Source organism: Bos grunniens, chromosome 16, assembly GCF_055505025.1.
Source record: "Bos grunniens cultivar Pamir isolate PY7600 chromosome 16, Bosgru_T2T1.0, whole genome shotgun sequence".
Taxonomy (NCBI): Eukaryota; Metazoa; Chordata; class Mammalia; order Artiodactyla; family Bovidae; genus Bos; species Bos grunniens.
In genome coordinates, this window is record NC_141180.1 from 49,579,899 (window position 1) to 49,605,576 (window position 25,678).

General features: G+C 44.7%; 1 protein-coding gene across 22 annotated transcripts in view; it reads right to left on the minus strand.

The window, feature by feature from the left end:
* Positions 1-25,678, minus strand: part of SMYD3 (SET and MYND domain containing 3) — a 745,976-nt gene that overhangs the window by 51,682 nt on the left and 668,616 nt on the right. Inside the window, exon 11 of one of the 22 annotated variants that reach the window (XM_086344966.1) lies at positions 4,149-4,662. The exons of 20 other annotated variants lie outside the window; for them this stretch is intronic. In XM_086344966.1, coding sequence (XP_086201092.1) covers positions 4,605-4,662 — 58 coding nt within the window. In that variant the 3' untranslated portion in view covers positions 4,149-4,604. Of the gene's footprint in view, positions 1-4,148; positions 4,663-5,792; positions 6,987-25,678 lie in introns of those variants that run through there. One more of the 22 variants, XM_086344963.1, reaches the window with a different exon arrangement.

Genomic DNA, 25,678 nt, shown 5'->3' on the forward strand with positions numbered 1-25,678 from the left:
CAGTGTTCCTAAGATGGAGTTTTCATGGCCACCAGCGCAGTAGGCTGCTATAAGGCTGCTGTAGGGACTATACGTGAGTCCTAGAGTGAAGAGTCAAATGTTAACCCCTCCCCTTCTCAAATCATGAGATGACTCTTTCTTCTTCATTATAAATTATAAAAATAGCTACTATAGTAAGATCAAAACTAATTTAATCTCTTGCAAGATGATTAGTTGTTTTTAAGATTAAAAAAAAAAAAATCTTATGCCTCCCAAAGCAGAAGGACTGCAGTATTAGAGATGGAATTTGCCCATGCTTTGGATACCCCAGGTCAGTGGCTGCAGGCTGTAGCCTAGGGCCTGTCTCTGGGCTTTGAAGATTTCTGGCATTTAAGGTGGTTCCAGTTTCTAATGTTCCCTCATGTGTCTGTCTGTGACCTAAAATTTCACAATTAAAAACAAGTCAAGCTATGAAGGGGGAGGGGAATGAACTTGACTCCTCACTCTGGAAGGCCAGCATTGCTCCTGGAAATGATAGAATAAGAGGAAAAAGACAGGGCCAGGAAGCCAGAGCCATAAGCCTTGCCCTAGTTCTGAGTCTGGGCGCATATCTTAACTCACTGAGATTCGACATTCTCATCTGTAGAGTGAGTGGCTAGATTGTCTTTAGAGTCCTCTCCAGCTCTGAAATTCTATTCTCTGTTAATGGTCTTAGCACATAGGTAGATTGGTCTTTTGGGGATTTATGGACACTCTCCTCACCCCACCAACAAAGGCAGAAGTGAGTTAAAAAGCATGAATGTTTCAAGACTCACAGGACTGGCAGTGAGGTGCTGCAGTTTCTAAAAATGTCTCCTATCTTTTCTCATTATCTGACTCACAGAACCTAAATTAATGGTGAAATTCTGGAACGGTATGCCAGAACCTCCAACTGTGACATGAAAGATGGTCATCTTGGGCACGGGGCTCAGTTATGAATGACTTGCCATATGCTCAAGCACTCTGTCATTTGCCTCCAGCTGTTTATACATCACACTGAGGCCAGGAGAGGTGCCAGTAACAAATCGTCAACAACAACAACCAAAAAATAGCGATTTATGCAAGGTTCCTGCTGCTGCTGCTATAAAACATTTACCACTGCAAACCTGATATTTTAGATTGAACTGTATGAACCTGCCAATTTCATAGATCAGAAATGATTGGCTATCAATAGTTCCATATGGTTAAAGCTACACAAGATCCCTGATAGATAGGGAAAGTAGAGTTCTACAGATCTGCCTCTGAGTGCAGTACAACAGAAAGAAGATAAATGACAATCCAAACACAAACCCAGGACACACAGAGGCTAAACGGTTTTTATAAAACTGAAGGACAGTTTTGGAGGGGCCTTCTGGAATACTGGAATCAGGTGAAGGTTCAAGGGAAAGAACAAATTCACTATTTCTAGAATTAAGAAATATCAATAGAAAAATGACACATTTAAACAAATTTGATGTACCTGATTATGAAGCCAACACAAGGGGAAACAGCTGGAGAGAAACAGTGTTGTATTCTTTGAGCCCTGGATCCAGCTATGACTAAAGCTAGATACCCCTGGACTTTTCAGTTCCATGAGTCTTCCCACTAGAAAACATACTCACACTTACACACAAATAATAATTATGATATACACAAAAGCTTATGACGCTAGACCAGACTGACTTAAAGTGCTGAATCACAAAGAGGCAGAATCCGTTTCTTATCAAACATTCAAAAAACCTTAGGCTTCTAGTCTGATTTACAAATCCATGGGGTCAAGGCCCAGGTAGCTGAAAACTGCAGAGATAAATTGTTTATGAGAGATTCTGAGTAAAAGAAAAAAGAATATATTTCCTGTCAAAACAGGAGAAATGAAAGAGAAACTTCTCATATCCACAGGTTCTGCTAGTGTGTTATAGTGTCTAATGCAGAGCTGAAAGTCAGGCTATTTCACGATTAAGTCTTCAGAATATAAGACAGAAGCAAGTTTGTTATGCCTTCATTCATAGGCAAGCAGCTCAAGTTTAGGTAGACTGTGTAATTTGCACAAGCCAACAGCTAAAATTTGATTAAAATGACCAAATTATTAGATTAAAACTATTAGAATATTCCCATATTATGCTAATAATAAAATATTAGAATAATACTAATAATTCTATTAGTACTAATAATTCCAAGTCAATTTTGTCTCTTTTCTGAACTGGTTAAACATTTGTGAATATGTAATACAGAAAATAATAGCCATCTGCTCATTTGTGTCCTAAGTCTTCCTGCCCACATTCTGCTCTGATAATTTATTGTTTCAGGCAAATAAAAGATAGATTTTAATTTACTGCCAAATGTGTGGCATGGGCAAAGGATAACTTGGAACCAAAAAAAAATATTTTCCTTTTTACCATCTATTAGTCACCATTTGAAAATCAGTATTCACCCCATCCATGCCTCCAGACAACCAAGTGAAAATTGTGGTCTGTTCCCAATTCCAACTGATGATGCATTGTGCCATTATCCCAGGAGCTAATATGAGATTCAGTAGCTGCTGTCTCACCTGACAAATATGCCTTCAGAATCCAGGTTCACGCACATTACTTGAAGAATCTGCAGCTAGGAGTTTAACATAATTTATACTCCCGAGTCCCTCACTAAAGCTTCTGTATGCAGCGTATGACTTGAGACAGAAGGATAAAGAGACCAGAGTGGTTCTTTTCTTTCCTGCTCCATCATCTAGTTGGTTTTGGACATTCCTTCCATCTCTATGGTCATCTATTACATATTGAGGGCCTACTGTGTGCACTGGAACAAGTTAGCTGCTGGGAATATGCTGATAAGTAAGACAGTCTTTCCAGTGGTTCAGCCCCTTTGATATTCATAGGAAGGATAAAAGGAAGAGGAGAAGAATTCTAGTCTGGAGAGGTGTTAGAAAGTATTCTAAAAGTACTTCAAAGTAAGGATGCAGAATTAAAATGCACCCCCAAAAAAATGCCAATGTCCCATACTATAGATCAATAATTAAAACATTAGCAGCTAGTATTTGTTGAGTACTTATTTTGTGCCAGGCATTTGCTAAGATTTATATCCTTTAATCCTTATTACAATCCTACGAGGCAGGTTCTATCAATACACCCACTTTAGAGATGGGAAAAGTGAGGCTCAGATACACTAAGAAACCCATATCTAAAGTAAGAGACCTCAAGGCAATGGAGTTGCAGCACAGCCTTATTTGACTCCTATCTAAACTCTTAGCTGCTATGTTACACTGCACTAATTTACTCATAAACTTACATCCTGCCAATTTAGGACAGGATATAAGTATTTCTTAAGATGAATTTTCAAAATGTATATTTTTTTTAAAAAAGCCATGTCTTCCCCTAAATTAAAAATGAATCTGATTGAGGTCAGGGCACGAAGGTGGGCCTTGCCTACAAATCACAAGTAGGTTGAGGTCCAGCTGCCACTCACGTTGAGTCCCCTCCCAACCAGCACTCCAGCGTCCCCTAGCGTTGAGGCCGGGCTGCGGGCAGGTGGGAGCTCTGCTCCTGGTGTGTTCAGCTCCACCTCGGGCCCGGCCGGCTGTCAGAGACTGGGGAGCTGACCAGGTCTGTGTGAGAACACTGACCTCAGATCCAAATTCAAGAAATCACTTATTAGCACAGCTCTGCCATGCAAAGACATTTCTACCAACAAAGAGAAAAAGCGATGAAGGGAATGAAAGGAGGAAAAAACATTTGGCTAAGGCCAGACAGGGTCAGCCAATTAAGTCTCCCAACTTCTGGCCAAATGTTAATTCCTTGTCCACTGGTGACAAGGCAGGAATGGACCCTAAATTGTGCAAAGCTATGTGAGGGAAGCGAGGCTGGCAGTGAGATGTCATTACTGGCACATGTTAGTGAGGGCAGTAACAGCCAATTTGAAAATGGCCTTTCGTTCCTGGACTGGTTACTTATTTTTTGGCCTCTGAGAAACCAAATAAAATTAAAATGCACCATTAATAACAAAACAATACTTTACTATTCCCCTTCCTTTTCAGAGACCCATCCATGACTGCATCTGATCAAAGCTGAATTATTAAATGCCTATAGATTAATCCTGTAACTCTCAAGGGCTTAGAGTTTGTAATTTCCTTGAAAAAAAAATAGTCACAATCCACACCGTGAAAAATTTAATTGCACTTTAATTACCAGTTAGGCTGACTAGCATGAGATATGGGTGCCTTCAATTTCTAATAGTCATTATGATTCCAAGAGAATTTTGAAAGGAAATAATTGAATCTCTTGGGAGTATTCTCTTCTTCTTCCACTGCCAAAATCAAAATGAGAGCAGGAAAAAAAAAAAAAAAAGTACAGGGTGATTCAAATTCTTCCAGATCATAACCCAGGACGGCCCCCAGCAATAATAAACTGGCCGTTCCCAGGCAGCTGCACTGCACATTTGGTAATATGCTAATAGAGAAACCAGTTTCCTGCAGTTGAGTTCTGGTACATTAAACAGATAAAGGCTCTGCGCTGGGGTGTTTCTTTACGAAAATCAGATCCAAAGATGTCATACTTGTTTCTTTGTTTCTAGGAGCTAGGCACTCCTGTAGGCCTGTGGACCCCACCCCAAAGCACTTATGTGCACACCGGCTCCTCTCCCACCTGTTTCCACGATGTTTCAAAAACATTATTTCTAAAGGAAAAAGGGTAGAAAATAACACCATTAGGAAAGTCTCCAGCAAAAACGGAAATCTGAAGAATTCAAGAGGATACAAGCTTAGCTCTTCACCACTTTCACTTTATCAGAGAGCCAGCTGGGAAGAGAGCAGGCCTCCTGAGCGCTGGTGCAGGGGGTGAATGGAGGCCAAGCACATGTTGGCTCCTAGGTGCCCCAAGGTTCTTGAGGTGTTTGCCGTGTGTGTGTTTCCATCTAGACTGTGGAATGCCTCAGCCTCTTTGGGGGTGTCATTTCCCCCCCCCCCCCCCGTCAGCACAGGACTTTTTATATGAAAACAAATGTGGCTGTGTTTTTTTAAAGTCAGGCTGGAGAACAAACGGGCAGATACCTGGAAGATTGGGACTGGCATATATACAACTATGTATCAAATAGGTAACTAAGGAGAACCTATTGTATAGCATAGGGAATTCTACTCAGTGCTCTGTGGTGACCTAAATGGGAAGGAAATCCAAAAAACAGGGATGTATATATATGTATAGCTGATTCATGTTGCTGTATAGCAGAAACTAACACACTGTAAAGCAACTATACTCCAATAAAATTTTTTAAAATAATAAAAAGCAAAAAAAAAAGTCAAAATACAATTTTTCATGAGGCCTCCAACCTTAGCGCTCTGTACTGGCTGCTGCTGCTCAGTGCTACCCGGTTCATCACCTTGGTATTAGAGATCATTTAGTAGCTGGACTGGGGGCTTCCCTGGTGGCTTAGACGTTAAAGCATCTGCCTGCAATGTGGAAGACCTGGGTTCGATCCCTGGGTTGGGAAGATTCCCCTGGAGAAGGAAATGGCAACCCACTCCAGTATTCTTGCCTGGAGAATCCTATGGACGGAGGAGCCTGGTGGGCTACAGTCCACGGGGTCGCAAAGAGTCGGACAGGACTGAGCGACTTTGCTTTCACTTTCAGTAGCTGGATTACAATTTCATCTGCTAGGCAAATGTTCAGAATTATCCGCACTTTTCTCCAACCCTCTGTATCCAACCTGCATCAACATACAGTACTGCACGAGGTTTGGGTGGGATTTGCCTGTCCCTCTCTCAGGGACCTAGGAGCCAATTTGGCACCAGAGCTGGTTTTGGTCTCAGCGGAGGTGAACCTAGGCAAGCAGGCTGCTGTGGGCACTGTCCATTTCCCCAGCGGAAGCCAATTTCAGCGGGTTTCTGTTCTCCCTGCTGCCTGGGCAGAAGAAAGCTTTGCCTCCCTTGATTTATGCTCTGTGCATTGAAGCCAGATAGCCAGCTCAAGAGCTAGAGCAGCTCTTATGAGCCAGCACCGCCTCCTTGCTGGGTCCTAAGCAGAGGCCTCTTGCCCAGCAAGCTGGGAGAGGCTTGTGTTCACAGAACACAGAACCATGGGTCTAGAACCCATTCCGGAGCTTCCCAAGTGAGCCAAGGACCAATGACCCGCCTCCCCCATGCAATGACCACTGCCACTGTGGTACTCTTAGTGGGAGCATCCAGTCCAAGTTTCCCCTAAATGTTCCATACTCCATTTCTAAAAGTGCAAAGTCCTCATCCAAACAGGACTGGAACTGGTAAGTGAACGTGAGTGGTCAGGAGGCCAGTCTCCAGCATCTCCTCCCCGTCATCGACTGAAAGTTGTGTCTCCACGCAAGCCCCTCCTTCCAGGCTGGGCGGGCTGGCTCCGAGCAGTGCTCCTGCTGGCCTGCTGTCTTAGGAGCCTTGAGGGGTTGCACACAGATGGACCTGAATAGCGGTTTTAGGTTTGAGGAGGCTGGAAGAGGAAAGCCATCAGGGTGCCTATGAGCCCCTGGTCTGTGTCAGAATGTGGCAGTTTGAATGACAGAAGTGAACCGAGAGCTGTGGAGAGAGGACCAGTTTCCCTAGGAGTCCTTAGTAGCAATCTGAAATATGTTGGCAGCAGGGTGCTACAAATGGATTGGCTGCTAAAACCAGGTGGCCTGGGAGACAGAGGAAATGTGGTTTCCACCTTGAGGCAGACTGGAAAAAAAAAAAAAGACTAGGAAAGATTTTTTAGTAGCTACTGAGGTTATCAGATATTCTGACCAAAGTCCCTAGTGTTCATTATCCTTCCAATATATTTTCTCATCTCCCTTCAGGCTGACTGGTGCATCTTCCAATTCAACAGGGCCTCCTGTTCTGAAAGGAGAACTAGGAGAACTAGCCCCTCTCAGAATGTAGAAGGTGAAGGCTGCTCTGCAGCTGTCGCATTCGGGCAGATCCCTGTTGCGGACTCCTCCGGCCTCCCCAGGATCCTGGTGGGATGTGAGTGAACACCCGGCAGCAGGTAAACAGAGCGCTAAAGTGCAAAGCGAAACTCTTATTTATAGATCAAACACCTGCCATCAATTTAAACAGTAGTTATCTAACTTGAAAGTTGAACGAGAGACTGAATGCCCCCTTGAAGCAAGTAATTTTGAAGCAGCAGTTCGTGTATACAGATGTGTTTAAAGCCTACTTCAGAATGCTGTAATTATCATCAAAAAGACAGATTCCATTAAATATCTGTTATGCTTTTAGGATCTGCACTTTCAGACAGATTTGAAAAATGGTGAAAGCCTTGGGTTTCTTAACACTATACTTTTAACATTATTTCTTTAAAGGACTGGCATTTAGGATCTTCAGAATTTGGAAAACCACCCGATCAGAGGTTTTGGGAACAGATAATGATACAATTTGGCTGTTCCTGTCATTTTGCCTTTTCAACCACAATTCTATTGCCAGCCCCTGCCTCTCTCATATACATAACAAACTTAATATTTGGAGAAAGCCATCTTCCTAAACACAAATCAGTGAAGAGTAAATGCATCTCTAATCACAAGCAAATAATAACGATCATTTCTTGAATGTTAAAAATAAGGTGATGTATGGTACAGTTGTACCATGAATATTATTCCATTAATACTTTTGACGAATTCTTGAAGACTGGTGTTACTACCTTCATGAGTAATAAAAAGTGAGGTTCTAAGAGGTTTAGTACACTGAGATCACCCAGCTAATAAGTGGAGGAATTTGGATTTGACCACTGGTTGGCCTGGTTCCAAAGCCCTTGTTCTCTCCACTACATCATACTAGCTTAGGAAAAAAGCACCACCACCACCCCCTCTTATTTGCATTGTTGTTTTTCAGTTGCTCGGTCATGTCTGATTCTTTGCAACCCCATGTACTACAGCACGCCAGGCTTCCCTGTCCTCCACCATTTCCCAGACTTTACTCAAACTCACGTCCATTGACTGGGTGATGCCAACCAACCATCTCATCCTCGGTCACTCTCTTCTCCTCCTCCAGTCTTTCCCAGCATCAGGGGCTTTTCCAGTGAGTCAGCTCTTCGCATCAGGTGGCAGAAGTATTGGAGCTTCAGTATCAGTCCTTTATTGTTTCAAAATTGACTTTCCATGTACAGGGATATGGCAAGTCCTTCTGGAAGTAGGTGACGACTATGTTCAGTGGCTAGAGACTGGTCTGACCTTTGGGGCCTGAGTCAGCCCAGGGACAGGACTGGGCTGCAGGCCACATCAGTCAGGCACATGTGTGGGCAGCTCATTTCCCTCCGTGACATTTCTTCTCCCCCAGGAAAATGTAAGAATGGATTGGAGAACTCTTACATTCCTTATAATTCTAAAATTCTATATGCTTCCAAGTCATGATTGCCTTACCCTGGCACTGGTGAGGGCAGGTTTGTGCTCAGAAGATCCAGTATGATTCTAGGCTCTGAAGGCACCCACCCTCCTCCAGCAGAAGCTATTCCTGCAGACTGTAACTTCCTTCAGCTCCTCCCCCTTCCTCCAGCTCCCTGAATTGCTGTGTAAAGAATGTACAAGGCAAGGCGTGAACGCAGACATGTCTTCACTGTGTTCTTTGGGAGGGTGTGCCTCTCAATTTCCTCCTTTATGACCAACATAACACCGCAACCCACCTCCTACCTGAGGGAGGGAGCTATGTTGTCCAGTAAACATGCTTGGAGTCAGATCCAGGGAACCATCCCCTCGTCAGAACAACCTGATGGAGAACATTTCCAGTCATCTGCCAAGCAGGAGAGACTCACCCAGTAACAGGAATAAAAAAAGAGACAGGCACCCACTCAAAGGGGCGGGGTGAGAGAGAAGCAGTACCTTATTTGTCAGGATATAATGATTAGTCTTTTTTTTTTTTTTTTCTTTTTTGGTATAAACTACTGTGAATATTCATTGGAAGGACTGATGCTGAAGCTGAAGCTCTAATACTTTGGCCTGCTGATGCCAAGAGCCAGCTCACTGGAAAAGACCCTGATGCTGGGAAAGATTGAAGGCAGGAGGAGAAGGCGGTGACAGAGGATGAGATGGTTGGATAGCATCACTGACTCAATGGACATAAGTCTGGGCAAACTCCGGGAGAGAGTGAAGGATGGGGAAGCCTGGTGTGCTGCAGTCCATGTGGTCGCAAAGAGTCGGACAAGACTGAGTGACAGAACAACTACGAGTGAGTGAATCTCATCCAAGGAACAAGCCAGAGAGTTCGGTTTGAGCAAGGATGGAGATGCGGCCTGGGTCCAGAGGAAGATGAAGGTAGAGACAGGCAGTGAGATGGCTTCTCTTCACTGGAAAAAATCCCTGAGATAAAATTCACAAGGGTCAGCACACAGTCTGAGAGGCACAGCCTGTCCCCTAGGTGCAGGCTCAGCAGCTGGCCTCAGAATAAGATGAAATGAATAGCCTTGAACGAGGCAGGCCGCCCAGGCAGGAGAATCACACCTTAGAGATGGCAAGAAACGAAGCTATTCCCTGGCCTAAGGGAATTTGTGAGAAGTATATGAATAGTAATTATCTGAAAAGAGATAACAACAGAGGCTCAGAAGGCCAAGTACCAGTCTAATTTACTCAACATTTACAACAGGGCTGAAGACTAGGTGAGTTAATGACCCACCCATCAAACACTTTATTGTGATTTCTAGATGCTTCACAGAAGGCATCCAAATAAGACCAGAAGTTGGGGAAAGACTCTGGAAACAGAGAAGTGGGACTAAGGGTGGTAGCTGTCTTCAGGAGAAAGGCAAAATTTAGATTTTAGATGTCATCAGCATAACAGCACCTAAACTGCTCTTTTACTAGGGTTACCTCATGGGGCCTTATCTATGCATAGATGAATCACTGGTATAAATGAGCTAAAATATTAATTGTAGTTGCATTGAGGTGATGGGGTTGTTGGGGGGGGTGTCCATTGTTGTACTTAAAAAAAAAAAAAAACAGATAGCGTAACTTTTATAATCAGAAAGGGGGAAAGGAAAATCAACAAAAGTCCAGCTGTTGTCTTTCCATAGTGTAACAACTGCAAAAAGAAACTTCAGTCAACGTCAGCACAACTACTGTATAGCAGAGGAGTAAAACATGACTATTAATGAACTATTAAGTATGATTTGAACTGCAATCCTGAAGGAAAGCACTCAAATTTCTGGTATCCTCCTGCTCTGAACAGAAACAATTTAATAATGTCATTTATAGCCGTGTCCAATTATACAAGCCATTGTTTGCATAGAAATATTAGAAAATGAAGATGGAAAAATTTGTGAGGCAGCACAAGTGTAAGAACACATACAGCTCCCCTTTTTAAAAGAATTCTTTTTTGATCTCATTTGATTGGGGGTAAAAAGAGAGCTCTGTTGTTACACACTTGTTTAGCCTTGTCCTAGTACTGAACACACAGAGAAGGCAATGGCACCCCACTCCAGTACTCTTGCCTGGAAAATCCCATGGACGGAGGAGCCTGGTAGGCTGCAGTCCAGGGAGCCTGGTGGGCTGCCATCTATGGGGTCACACAGAGTCAGACACGACTGAAGTGACTTAGCAGCAGCAGCAGCAGTACTGAACACAAGCAGCCCCAGGGACCTGTGAGATGGATGCTACTGCAGGACTTTATTAAATGACATGTTTTTATCTCCTGTGCTGTGTACCTGGAATTGCTGAGGAGCTGCTCTTGCTAAAGGATTTGAGGTCACTTATCTTGTACTTTGGCCACCTCATGCGAAGAGTTGATTCATTGGAAAAGACTCCAATGCTGGGAGGGATTGGGGGCAGGAGGAGAAGGGGACGACAGAGGATGAGATGGCTGGATGGCATCACCAACTCAATGGACGTGGGTTTGGGTGAACTCTGGAAGTTAGTGATGGACAGGGAGGCCTGGCATGCTGCAATTCATTGGGTCGCAAAAAGTCGGACATGACTGAGCGACTGAACTGAACTGAACTGATCTTGTACTGGCTCTGTCAGGAGCTCCAACAAGGAAAGCTTTGGGACCTTCCACCTGACAGAACTTTGGAATTTCCAGAAATATGTTTTCCTTAGGTTTCAGATGCTCAGGAATGACCTCATACCATGGATTCCATCATACACACATTCTCTTCAGTAAAGGCTCCCAAGACAACTTCTCACAAAAGGGCCTTGGTTAGTGCTTGAGATGAAGAGTAAACTAAGCTCACAAAAGACCCTGTTGGACAAGGCCAGCGCGGGAAATGGTCTCAATCCCTTCTCTACGTCTCCAGGTGAAACAGGAGGGAAGGGGGCAGGGCAGAACATTTGAAAGAAGGACACAGCCCGAGGACACGAGTAAACTGATTAGAACCACATGGGTCCAAGATGGCGGACAAATCGACTTCAGCTGGGCTTAGAGCCTCAGTAGATGTTCACTGTAACACATCAGTGTGCTAAGTGAGCACATGTGGCATGTGCTCCCCCACAGGAGCCATGACATTTCCAAGGCTGACCATCAAAGACCAAAAGTGGGTGCTGGCCCAATTCCTGGAAATCTCTGCCCCTTCCCTGGTAGCTCAGCCGGTAAGGAATCCGCCTGCAATGTAGGAAACCTGGGTTCGATTCCTGGGTTGGGAAGATCCCCTACAGAAGGGAAAGGTTCCCACTCCACTATTCTGGCCTGGAGAATTCCACGGACTTCTCCATGGAATTGGAGAGTTGGACACGACTGAGGGACTTTCACTTCACTTTCCCAGAATAGGTAGCCTATGAAATTAACCCAGCTCATAAAAGCTAACCACACCACATTTCAAGGCTGGTGTCTCCTTCTGAGACAGCCCACACTCTGTCTGTGGTGTGTGTTTCTAAATAAATCCACTTTTTACCTATCACTTTGCCTCTCACTCGAAGAAGGCAATGGCACCCCACTCCAGTACTCTTGCCTGGAAAATCCCATGGATGGAGGAGCCTGGTAGGCTGCAGTCCATGGGGTCGCTAGAGTCGGACACGACTGAGCGACTTCACTTTCACTTTTCACTTTCATGCATTGGAGAAGGAAATGGCAACCCACTCTAGTGTTCTTGCCTGGAGAATCCCAGGGACGGGGGAGCCTGGTGGGCTGCCGTCTATGGGATCGCACAGAGTCGGACACGACTGAAGCAACTTAGCAGTAGCAGTTGCCTCTCACTGAATTTTCTCTGCAATGAGACTTCAAGAACCTGAGGTTCATTAAGTTGTGAAACTAGGTGTGTGATATCAGTTGGAAGACTGTGGGTTTTGGCCACGTTCGAGTCCCAGCCATGTGGGTTCGAGTCCCAGCCAAGTCACGTGGTTTCACAGGTACAGCCTCCAAGGAAAATGACTTGAAGGCAAGCCAGGAAACTGTTGTTACCAAATAGTGGGCTCTTCAGTGTCTGAAATAGAAGGCACTCTTATGTCTGTGACACCACTATATTAGACTTCCCCACTGGCTCAGGGGTAAATAATCTGCCTACCGAGAAAGAGACCCAGGTTTGATCCCTAGGTCGGGAAGATCCCTTGGAGAAGGAAATGGGAACCCACTCCAGTAGTCTTGCCTGGGAAATCCCATGGACAGAGGAGCCTGGCGGGCTACAGTCCGTGGGGTCACAAGGCCTGGAGATGACTGGGTGACTAAGCCACTGCCACCACCATACCCCAGGGCCTCCCTCCCAGATGCTCAGGGACGAACACTCCGTGTGTGGCTAAGAATTTGCACTGACTTGGCAAGGGTTGAGGCTCTGGTTTGGGATACACTTCAGCTTTCCTTCTGAAGTTATAAATAGATTCAAAACTTAACAACGGAAATCTCGGACCCAGCGTTGCTTCTTATCCACGACTACAAGAAGTCAAACATCCCAACCAGAAGGAAACAGGAACACGCAGAGGAAGCTCTTATTGACAGATGGGACGTCATGGAGGCAGAACCAGAAGAGCTGCTGGTTAACTCAGAATGAAGTACCCCTGCCTCCCACCCAAGGGTGCACATGGACATCACACCTGTGTTCCCCTTCTACCCCATGGTCACCTAGTCCCAGCAGTGCTCACTAATTTTTCTTAAGTGAAAGTGAAGTCGCTCAGTCGTATCCGACTCTTAGTGATGCCATGGACTGCAGCCTACCAGGCTCCTCCATCCATGGGATTTTCCAGTCAAGAGTACTGGAGTGGGGTGCCATTGCCTTCTCCTAATTTTTCTTAAAGTATGGTTTATGGATAACCTGCATCAGAATAGTTGGGGAGCTAAAAACAGATGGATCCCGACCAAAGAGATTAATTAGAGGGTTGGGGCCTCGGGAATCAGTATGTTTAAACTCCAGGTGATCCTGATGCATAGTAACATTGAGGCATCACATCCAAGGAAGTACTCATATCCCATTGCCAGTGACAACCTGATGGGTGGGGCAGAAGCCACTGTGTTCTGGCAGTGCCGCCTCTGTGTGGTTGCTGTCCTGCTTGATGGCATTAGAACACCCTTCCCAGGTGAGGATGGCAATAAAGGGTAACATCTTTAGCACTTTGTAGCCTACAAAGTTTGTCCACAGCCACTGTCTCGTCACATCAACCCCTCAGAGGTGTAGGCTAGAATCTCTGTTTTCACAAACTCAGAAATGACATGCCCTAATAATACCACACAGCCTGCTGGTAAACATCTGAGTTGAGACCTTGGACTTGGGTTTGGTGATTCCAAACCCTGTGATCCAGCCATTCACTGGAGCTGCCCTTCAAGTGTCCATGTGGCTGCCCCGCAGCGTTGACTTCCTCTGGCCAAGTGGGTGAGGTGCAGCTCATGGTTCTTTTAAAAGAGCGGAGCACCTCTGTGTGGGTTCCTAGGTGGCTCAGCGATAAAGAATCCGCCTGCTAACGGAAGAGACATGGGTTCAGTCCCTGGGTGGGGGGAGATCCTCTGGAGAAGGGAATGGCAACCCACTGCAGTATCCTTGCCTGGAGAATCCCATGGACGGAGGAACCTGGTGGGCTACAGTCCATCAGGGTCACAAAGAGTCAGACATGACTTAGCAACTAAACAATACCTCTATGGAAGAAGATGGGCCAGGGTACCTCAGAGAGGTTTGGGGCAAAGCCTTGGGGTATGGGAGAGGGGTCAACATGTCCAGTGAAGCTCAATGGGAACAGAACGACAGATCCAGGAGTTCCTTCCTACCATGCTGCTGCTGCTGCTAAGTCGCTTCAGTCGTGTCCGACTCTGTGCAATCCCATAGATGGCAGCCCACCAGGCTCTCCGTCCCCGGGATTCTCCAGGCAAGAACACTGGAGTGGGTTGCCATTTCCTTCTCCAATGCATGAAAGTGGAAAGTGAAAGTGAAGTCGCTCAGTCGTGTCCGACTCTAGCGACCCCATGGACTGCAGCCTACCAGGCTCCTCAGTCCATGGGATTTTCTAGGCAAGAGTACTGGAGTGGGGTGCCATTGCCTTCTCCATTCCTACCATGAGCCTCTCCCAATTATCTGTGCCAAGAAACTGAGGTTTTCTCCAGATGGATTACAGCTGAGGAGAAGAGAAAATTTAAGTCTATTTCCATGCAGATTGCAGCAGTGGTAGACTCCCCACACAGAGTGTTCCTTGGGGGCACAACACCTTTACTCTATATCTAGACAGACCAAGGGGAGTGGGGCTCACTCTGACATTTCTGGAGTCGTGCTCAGCTGAGCAGCATCCTCAGACGCAGCTCAGAATGGGAGACTGAAGCAATGTGATATTCAGCTGAGCCACTGCAAAGCCACATATTATGCAATCCAAGGTGACCTTGACTGCAAGAGGTCCCCTTCATCTGCATAGAAAATGCCAGATGCCGTCAGCTGCTACCAGCTGTGGTCCCAGGGGCTTAGTTGTTTCCCCGGGGTGCTATACGGATGTGGCATTCTTTGCATGGTGCCCAATTTCCCAGTTGAGGTCAAGGACTCAGCAACCGAGACCCCATGACCTGCCATCCACTTCAGCCATTGCCACTCCACATGGCTCCTCCACCCTCCCACATGGCATTGATCTCAATACCTCCTGCAACTCTCCAATCAAAAGACATTTTTACACATGTGGCATAAAGCCCATTAAAAAAAAATCTTCCAATGAGACTGTCCTCAAATCTACAGAACAGGGCTGAGCCAAAGTGAATGTTTAATAAAAACAGAACTAGAGGATGATCAAGGCATGCCCTACTCCACTTGCATCAGTGTGGGCAAGTGCCCTGAAGTGGGTAGACTCTGTGAGAGCAAAGGGGCTTTCATTCTCTGCTTCCCTAGGTAGTACAGTCTCTGTCTGGCACCCCACAGGCACGGGCCCTGTGGGGGAGGAGCTCAGTTAGCCCTTTGGTGTGAAATCAAGAGTAACAGAGGGCTTCCTGGGTGGCTCGGTGGTGAAGACCCCACCTGTCAACGCAGGAGACATGAGAGACGCCACTCGATTCCTGGGTCAGGAGGATCCCCTGGAGGAGGGCCTGGCAGCCACTCCAGTATTCTTGCCTGGAGAATTCCATGGACAGAGGAGCCTGGTGGGCTACAGTCCACGGGGTCGCAAAGAGATAGACACGACTGAAGTGACTTAAAATGCTTACACACACAGTGTGACAGAGGCCTTTGGCTTTAGAAGAATGGGGATGGATAAACACACATAAAAGGGGACACAGGAAAAGCGTTTAGAGAACCGTCTTCCTATCTTCTTTCTTTCCCACCTTCTTTAGGACAGCTTTTAAATTCATTTTAAAAATTTCTTCCTCTCTCTCTAGCCCTTCCCTAAGCATTTCTGTGCTCGCCTGCCCCCTCCCTCGACAGGCGTGGGCGTGCTCCTCTTTCCAAGGCTGCGTTATCTGTGCCCGGAGAAGCTCACCTCATAAAGGCAGGGAAGAAAGGGGGTAAATAAAAGCAAGTATCCTTTAAAACTCGGTGCCACACAGCACTGCAATTTCCTGGGCCAACGGCTTTGTCCGGGCAAAGCTCCCACTCATGCCAACAGGCCCAGTAGGATTTATCAAATTCAGCCATATGGACAGTATTCATAGATGTTCATTCCTGAAGCTCTTGCTTTATTGACTCTCTTTAATGTTTTCTCCCCCTAGATCGTTCACTGAAGTAGTCGGACGACCTTTAAGAGGAGCCTGGAAGTGGGATTTCTGCTCTCCTTTTCTGTTGGAGAGAGAGAGGACAGGCGCAGTGGGGAGAATGCCAGGGGAGGAAAGAAACGTGGAGTGACCTCCCTGATTCAGTCCCGGTCTTGGTCCTGGACGAAATGACGCTGGAGCAGAATGGGGTCCCAGGCACTGTGGGGCAGGCAAGGCTCCTCTCTTTCACGCACAGGGACCCGAAAACAGGGTCGAGTCTGCACAGCCTTGGCCCTGGGGCACTCCTCACAGTCACCCAGCGCTGCACACAGCCAGCCACTAATCAAAAGTACTGTCACCATTTAATAAGCAAATAGCCTCAAAGAAGAGACACCTCATACCAAGGACTATGGACTGTAGCCCACCAGGCTCCTCTGACCATGGGATTCTCCAGGGAAGAATACTGTAGTGGGTTGCCATGCCCTTCTCCAGAGGATCTTCCCAACCCAGGGATCAAACCTGCATCTCCTGTGGCTCCTGCATTGCAGGTAGATTCTTTACTTCTGAGCCACTGGGGAAGCCCGTCTCTTCCATACTGAGTATCAATAAAGGTTAGTTGTATAAAAGAACAGGGAGATGAAGGGGTGACAGAGTGAACAAAAGTAAGGCATAAGTAAGGCACTGTTCTCTCAAGCCTTAAGCCAAGCATTCACTGAGGAACTTTGACGATGCAGACCCACCGGTGCTCAGCAGGGATCTGGATATGTCACCCTTAGGGAGGACCCCGGAGAAGCCACCAGACCCTTTAGGACATGGCTGTGCCATAAGACAGATGTTAAAAGAATAGGTTCTACCACCACTCACGGCAAACCTGTGTCCACCTTCTCCTAGACTCCAAGCTCTCGGCGGCCGCCCCCACCACCTCTGCTAGAAAACTTCACACCTGCTTGGGGTCTCAGGCTTTTCTCCAGCTGTTCCTGCCTCTCCCAGTTCCAGATCAAGGAGGAGAGTCTACCATTATTAAGTCACTGCCATGAGATTCCTAAGTGGGTATATTAGTCTGCTGGGACTGCCACACCAAGATACTATAAACTGGGGGGCTCCAACGACAGTTATTTCTCACAGTTTTGGAAGCTGGGAAGCAGAAGTTCAAAATGCAAGCAGATTCAGTTCCTGGTGAGAACCCTCTTCCTGGCTTGCAGACAGCCGTCTTCTTACTGTGTCCTCACACAGCAGAGAGGACAGAACTAACTTTCTGGTCTCTTATAATCCCATCACAAGGACCCCACTCTTATGACCTCATCTAAATCTAATATCAATACCTCCAAAGGCCTCAGCTCCCAACACCATCATGTTGGGGGTTCAGGCTTTAACATATAAAGCTGTGAGGGACACAGACATACAATCCATGACAGCGGCCCCTCCATCTAGTCTGCATCCCTATCATCAAACCAGGAGGTGTTCATAGGGTGGGATGAGGCCATCCGTGGCCTTCCCTGAACACCTTGCCTGTCCCTTCGCTTTTCTTACCACCTTTGTGACTTCTGTTGTGTGCAGGCATTTCTTTGACCTCTCCCACAAGAGTGTAAGCCCCTCTAAGAGAGGAATCGATCATAAGAGCATTTATTGAGCCTGTGCCCACTGTTCTAAATACACTGTCACTTCATTCCTATGGAGTCTGTGAGACAGACATAAATCGTTCCTATTTCACATCTATAGCAAGCTCACGATTGGAAGAAGTAAGTAACTTGCCCAAGGTCATGCCCCAGCTGTGGCTCATCTCAGACTGGAATTGAGGCCTCAAAACTGTCAGTTATTTTCTTCCCTGAAAGCAGGGACCTCCTCTTGGTTATCTTTGTATCCCTGCTCTTACCTCTGGCACCTGGCACAATGCTTTCGATGTTGTGTTTATTTAAATACCTATTAAATAAAAATGGAAGAATATGCATCTTTTATTCACTCCACCAAATTTTTAACAAGTTTACAGTTGGGTAATATTAAGTATATTCACATTGCTGTGGATTAGATCTCTGGGATGTTTTCATCTTACAAAACTGAAACTCGGTACCCACCCACCGAACAACTCTCCATTTCTCCTTTCCCCAGCCCCTGGCAACCACTATTTTATTTTCTGTTTCTATCAGTTTAATTACTTGAAATGCCTCATCTGGGTGGAATCACGCAGTATTTGCTTTTTGTGACTGTCTTATCCCACTTAGCATACTCAAGGCTCATCCATGTTGTCACAAATGCAAGATTTCCTTCGTTTTTATGGCTGAATATTATTCCAATATATATAGTCCACTAAGTTTTGTTGTTGTTTTTTTTTTTTAATAAATTATTTTCTTTTTAGTATTTTAAAGTATTTATTGAATTTGTTATAATACTCTTATGCTTTTGGTTTTTTGGCTGCAAAGCAAGTGGATTCTTAGTTCCCTGACCAGGGATTGAACCCACATCCCCTGCAATGGAAGCTGAAGTCTTAACCACTGGACCACCAGGGAAGTCCCCTATTCCACTAGGTTCTAAAAATGCCCAGTCTTATCAAATTGCTTCCTTATTCACTTCTACATTTAAAATGGATAACCAACAAGATCCCACTATATATAGCGCAGGTAACTCTGCTCAATATTATGTGGCAGGCTGAATGGGAGGGCAGTCTGGGGGAGAATGGGTATGTGAATATGTATGAGTCCCTCTGCTGTCTACCTGAAACTATCACAACATTGTTAATCGGCTATACTCCAAAAAATACAAAGTTAAAATACAAAGTTAAAAAAAAAACACCCTCAATTTCACTTCACTCACAGAAGAGCTTTGATGATATGACCACCACCCCCATCAGCTAATGAGCTCTCGCACTGTGCTAACTGATCCTCTCACTCTGTCCTCACAGTAATCCTTGATGAGCGTGGTATGACGTGCAGATGAGAAAACTGAGGCCCAGGGAGATTAAAGAACATATTCAAGGACACGGTACTGCAGAGTGCAGCAATCTGGATCTCTGACGCTCTTCCAGGGCCCCTCTGACTCTACAGCCTGCTGCCCGCCATTCATCTGTACTTCCTCCCAGTGAGTGGCATAGCAGAAGCAGGGACCAGAAGCATGAGGTGACACCCGAGGATGCACTGCCGTTTAGCTGTAGCAGTGGGGTGTAGCCCTGAATCCCTGACTCCCAGCCCAGGGCTCTCTGCCCTGCTCACCTGCCACCCACCTCCCCAGGCCACTCCTCATCTGGGTGACCTGTGCACGTGATTCTCAAGTCAAATCTCATACCCTCCTCAAGGCCCAGATCAAGACTCACTTCTTCCTGACCAAATGCTCCCACTGACTTTCCTTGTAGTTTGCTTCCCCTTTGCTTTGGGTGGCCAAATCTAGTCAGATAGACATTCTCCCAGGTGGCGTTAGAGAGTGCTTTGTGATCCTCCAAGGAAGGATGCACACGCCCCTTCCCACCTCTCCACCTAATAGCATCCTGGGGATATGGCCAGCACTTGATAAATGCTTTCTGACCAGATGCACCACGGAGCCGCGCAATGTAAGAGCTTCTTTAGGGAACATCTGCCTTAACACTCTTACTTTCCAGATGAGAAACTGAGTCCCAGGAATATGTAGTGACTTGTTTGGTTGCAGAGCTAACTAGTGAAGACTACGGCCTTGGAACCCAGTCTTCTGTCTCCTGGTTGGAGTTCTCCTGCTGCTGTGGGTGCTGGGCCCCATCTAACCAGAGTCTTTAACCCTTTCTGCATCAGAACTGTGTCCTAAGGCCCTAAGTGGGCAAACACAAGGAAAGAGAGGTTAAATCCTACATTCAGTCATTTTAAGTGAAAGAAAGTGAAGTTATTCAGTCGTGTCCGACTCTTCGTGACCCCCTGGACTGTAGCCTACCAGGCTCCTCCATCCATGGGATTTTCAAGGCAAGAGTACTGGAGTGGGTTGCCATTGCCTTCTCCATCATTACTCTCAGACATAACCAATTAGATCATGTCTTATTTTCAATAAGCAGTCAGCACTTCTCAAATAATGCAGAACATTGATTTCCAGGTATTTATCTCTGTATGCTATTTATCCAAATAGATTTATATTAGAATTGAGCACTTTAGAAATGTATTAATAGCAAAAATATATTAAACACTCATAACTGGACCACATATGGCTTTCCTTGTCTTCTATATAGATATACTTACTCATTCATTAATTCACTTATATTAATTCACTTATAGTAATACCATCCGGAGAAGGCAATGGCACTCCACTCCAGTACTCTTGCCTAGAAAATCCCATGGACGGAGGAGCCTGGTAGGCTGCAGTCCATGGGGTCGCGAAGAGTCGGACATGACTGAGCGACTTCACTTTCACTTTTCACTTTCATGCATTGGAGAAGGAAATGGCAACCCACTCCAGTGTTCTTGCCTGGAGAATCCCAGGGACGGGGGAGCCTGGTGGGCTGCCGTCTATGGGGTAGCACAGAGTCTGACACGATTGAAGTGACTTAGCAGTAGCAATACCATCCAGACCTATGAATATTAATAGCCTGAGAACAAAATCCTGAGCATTAACTTCTGTTGTACAGGCATTAACTAGGTCTGACCTCAGAGTTACAGGGTTTAACCAAATCATTTATTCACACACACCTCAGATATGCATTGGTTCAAACTTTGCACCTTTCCATTCATGCGTACCTTTGTTTACTGATCCCCTAATTAAGTCACTAATAATAATAAAGTCAATGTGTAAAATTCAAAAAACCCTAAAAACAATATCTTAGAATATTACTAAGGTCTATCTGTAGGCTTATTTTTCATAAAACTAAGATGCTATGTCTTTTTTGCAGCAGATCACAACATTATACACAAAGATTATCAGCTTACTTGCTTCATGTCAATCCCATATTTATACTTTATCTACTATGCCTGTCCTTCATTCACTTAATTTTCCCATGTTTTAAAGATGGTACATATGGTAGCCAGCCTCCAAGACTGCACCCAAGGATTCCTGGCTCCTAGTACTCGTAGCCTTGCAGTCTCCTCCCATATTAAATCATGCTTGGCCTCTATACCCAATAGAATACTTGACAGGCTGACAGTGTATGACCTCTGAATCTTAATTACACATACATTGAGCTTTCTGCCTCCCTTTCTCTTGTATTGATTGCTCTTGGGGAACTCAGCTGTCATGTTGTAAGGACACTCAAGCAGTCCGGAGGCGAGGTCCATGTATAAAGAACTGTGGTCTCCCTCCCAACAACCAGCACGAACTTTCTAGCCTTCTGAGTGACTCATGGAGGCAGATCCTCTAGACCAAGCTTTCACATATCTGCAATCCTACCTGACATCTTGACTGCAACTTCACAAAAGACCCTAAACCAAAACTGCCCGCTAATCCTCTCTAGATTCCTGCCCCATAGAAAATGTGATGAATAGCAAATATTTATTGTTGTTTTCAGTTGCTCAGTTGTAGGGTAATTTATTACACAATAAAAAAACTGATACAATGATCAACCACCAAGTGTCATATCTCACAATGAGGACATTGATTTAAGGGGATATGAAAATACTACTTTTTAATTTCTAGAGGAGAAAAAAAAGATGAAAAGGAGTTTTGAACAGAGAGAAATTCATAAAGAATAGTGAAAATTCCCAGTTCTTACAGAGCTATTAAATAGCTGAAAGACAACACAGTCTCTCTGTCCTTCCTCCTCTGCCCCCACCACCCTCGCTACAATACCGCTTGCTTTAAAGGAAGGTTTGGGAGATGCAATTGTCTCCAGGGTGAAGTGTGAAAATCTAGAAAAGGGCATTAACATTTTATGACCTCAAAATTCTTAATAAATTAACTTTATTAAAGGATCGCTGGGTTTCTAGTACCTTGAAAATGAAATTGCACCTTCTAGAAAACATATATTCACCTCATTTGCAGGTTTGCCGCATTGTTACAGCTACTCACATCTCTCCATGACAACGGAAAGAAACCATACATTTCTTTTTTTTTAATTAGCATCTTATAATTCATAAAACATTGGAACACATTGTTTTTTTAAATGCCTTTTCTTATAATAAACCTAGGGGATTGCATAATGGAGGTAATTTAATCCACAAATGGGACTTTTGAGAGCCTACTGTGTTCTGGGCACTATTCTAGGCCCTAGGTATACAAGATTACACTAAGCAGAGAAACTTTCTGTTCTCCTGGAATGTATTCTATTCCAATTAGCTCCCCTTTCATTGGATGAGACAACCGAATCTTAGACAGCCTTAAGTGATTTGCCCACGGCGCTCTGGTTAATGAGCAAGAGGACCGGGGCTTGGATCAAGGTTTCAGATTCTCTCACTCCAGAATACGCCTGCTTTATGCAAACAGGTGTTTGTTTTCTCTAAAGTCAAGGGTCTGTATGTTCTCCCAACACCTTCCCCTCAACTATGGGACACAGGTATGGGGAGCAATTGGTCTTTAACACAATCAGAGTGACTGTCCAGAGATGGATTCTGTTTTTTTTCTCTTAGAAAATGATATGTAACAATGAGGATGAGATGGCTGGATGGCATCACCAACTCGATGGACATGAGTTTGAGTGAACTCTGGGAGATGGTGATGGACAGGGAGGCCTGGCGTGCTGCGATTCATGGGGTCACAAAGAGTCGGAGATGACTGAGCGACTGAACTGAACTGAACTGAACCATAGAAAAAGAAAGCTCAGAGATTACTGATTTTCCTGGCAAAACACAGCCTCTGGTAATGTTTACAACTTTGTATGGTGGCACCACATTCACAAGTGTTTTACCTGAGAGAGCCAATGTTGTTGTTAAGTTGCTAAGTCATGTCCAACATTTTTGTGATGCCATAGACTGCAGCCCACCAGGCTCCCCTGTCCATGGGATTCCCCAGGCAAGAATATTGGAGTGGGTTGCTGTTTCTTCCTTCAGAGAATCTTCTTGACCCAGGTATCAAATCTGTGTCTCCTCATTGGCAGGCGTATTCTTTACCACTGAGCTACCAGGGAAGCCCAAGACAGACAATACCTATCTTTAAACTAGAAGAGACAGATATTTCTTTCTTCTTCCTCTCCAATGTCACCCTCCAGCTTCAAAATGCCTAGACTGAGTTTCAGAATTATCATCGAGAGTAAGATGTAGATTCTTGGTGGGTGGCCTCTCAGCCCACGTCCCTGCCCTGCCCCCTTCCCTCCTCACAAGAGTTGGCCTGGTTTCTCTCACCACAAACAGCGCTATCAACAACCACATCCAAATTCCACAGCTTCTTACCCAAACTTGAGCTAATCCCAAGTAAACAGTACTTGAACTTCACAAGTCTGGGTCCATACGTTTGTGTGAATGACACACTTCTCAGTATTTTAGCCAGGGCCCACCCTGAGTGACTGTTTTTCTGTAATGACAGTTCTCTACCTTATTGAGGCTAATAAATGCTTGTTCTTCTCAACAGAGCTACACACAGGACCTCAAATGATGAATTTGCTGCTCTATATACAGTGAGACAACTCTAGCTGTGACATATACAAAGAAACTGTCTTTACTCATCTTCACCAGTGGGAAGGAGTCAAGACGTCTATCTGGTAAGTACAGTCCCTCCATCCATGGCTATTTTGGGGCAAAGCATGTGGCTCAGTAACCTTCTCTCTCGTTTGTTATTCTGCCAGAGCAGGGGCCAACTCTGCCCTTATTGCCTTGCCCCAGAAAAGCCATTAACAACTCGAGGTTTCCATCAGCTAGAAACATACCTGCCGGACAGCTCCTTTACTGCAGCACTCACACAAAGGCTGCGCTCACACAAATGTCTGGACTGAGGTCCAACAGAGGATTTTTCACTTGGTTGACATTGTTTTCAGTGTTTTCTTGTTTTCCAGTGATTGAAGGTCAAGTCTGGAGCAGGGGACTGGATTAATAAAGTCCTTGTGCAATGACACATTAACCCTTCACTCACCAGAGAACCGAAAACTGCCAAGCAAGGCTCTGAGGACAACAACTTTCAAATGTCCCTCGATAACCCGAGGCTGATTCTGGAGGAGGCCAGGGTTTATGAACGTGTGTGTGTCTGTGATGCTGGACAACCCTGGCTCTCAAGTAGGGAGTCTTGAATTGGAAACCTTGCCAGACATCACCTAAGCTGGTGTTACAGGAGTAGAGTTTGCTTCTTCCCTAAATCAGTACCTAGCACACTCATCCCAAACTTTACAGCTACAGTTTTTATAACTGAGAATTCATCTTATAACAAAAGGATACTAGTAAGCAGGGTAGAGCACTTTCACCCAAGGATGCTCCATGGAACCCCAGGGTTCCCTGGGCAGTGAAGTTTGAAAAAATGTATTCCACTTTTGTTTTATTCTTTGATTCATCAACTGTAAGCTCTCCACTGATTTAATGGCAGCTTTTTTGAAGGGATGAGGAAGAAACACCTGATTACAATTACACAGTTTTGTTTTTAAATTATAAGAGTTTACGTTTATCTCTACGGGCACTTACAGACTTCCTTTTTCAGTATCTCAGTAATGGTTTGTATCTAATTCTTTGCCTTCAGATTCTAAAGATTTTCTGAATCACTTTTGACCTTTGGAAGTTATCTGAAATATAATAATGATAAATTGCTTTTCATAAACTTTTCATGACCTTGACTTCTTTTGCAACTTTAGGATAAAAATATAACTGAATCCTGTAAAGGAATATTAGATTCATGAGCCTTCTCTTTTTGACAAGTTTATAGCTTCCTCTCTTCCTTTACTGAGTAACATGTCACTAGATGGTATCAACTTCACTTAAGTGTGAGCTAGAAGCTTTTAATAAATGCTTGGAGACAGAGTTAGGGTTCTTAATAATGAAGGACTCATCATTTCAAGAATTAGCACACCAATTTCTCATTTTGAAATCTGTATGATGCAGTCCTTGAAATCTGGTTATTGCTATCAACTTTAACTATACTGCCTGCAGGGTGGCAGAAAATTTGCCTTTACAATGCTACTTCATAACAGGCTTTTCTTTTTAAAAACATTTCGCTTGCAGATAATTTTACATTTACAGAAAAGTTGCAAAGACAGGACAGAATTCCCATAATCCTTCTCCAGTTTTACCTGTTGTTACAATCTTACATTACCCAGGAACATTTGTCAAACTAAGAAACCAAAGTTGGCGTACTACTGATAATTAAGTTATAGACTTTATCTGGATTTACCAGTGTTTCCATCAATGTCCTCTCTCTCTTCTGGAATCCAATTCAGGGACAAAATTGCATTCAGTTGTCATGTCTCCCCCTTTTTTTTCTGGACCATGGCAGTTTCTTAATCTTTCCTAGACAGTCTCAAACAGCACTGGCCAAGTTACTCTATTCAATGTGCCCTGATCTGGGTTTTTCTCATGACTAGGGGTTATAGGTTGGTGTAAACAGTATCAGGGTTTGCCATGATAGGCACAGAGCATCACTCATGATGCTAATCTGAATACTATATGGTTAAGGTGTCATTTGCTAGGCATTTTCCACTGCAATTCATAGTCTTTTCTTTCATTCTTTCTTCCTGTTTAAAAAAATTAATTTATTTTAATTGGAGGCTAATTACTTTATAATACTGTAGTTGGTTTGCCATACATTGACATATAATAATCTTTTAAAAGGCATTTTAAGAGTCAAAGAAAGGGACCTCCCTGGTGATACAGTGGATAGGAATCTGCCTGTCAGTGCAGGGGACATGGAATC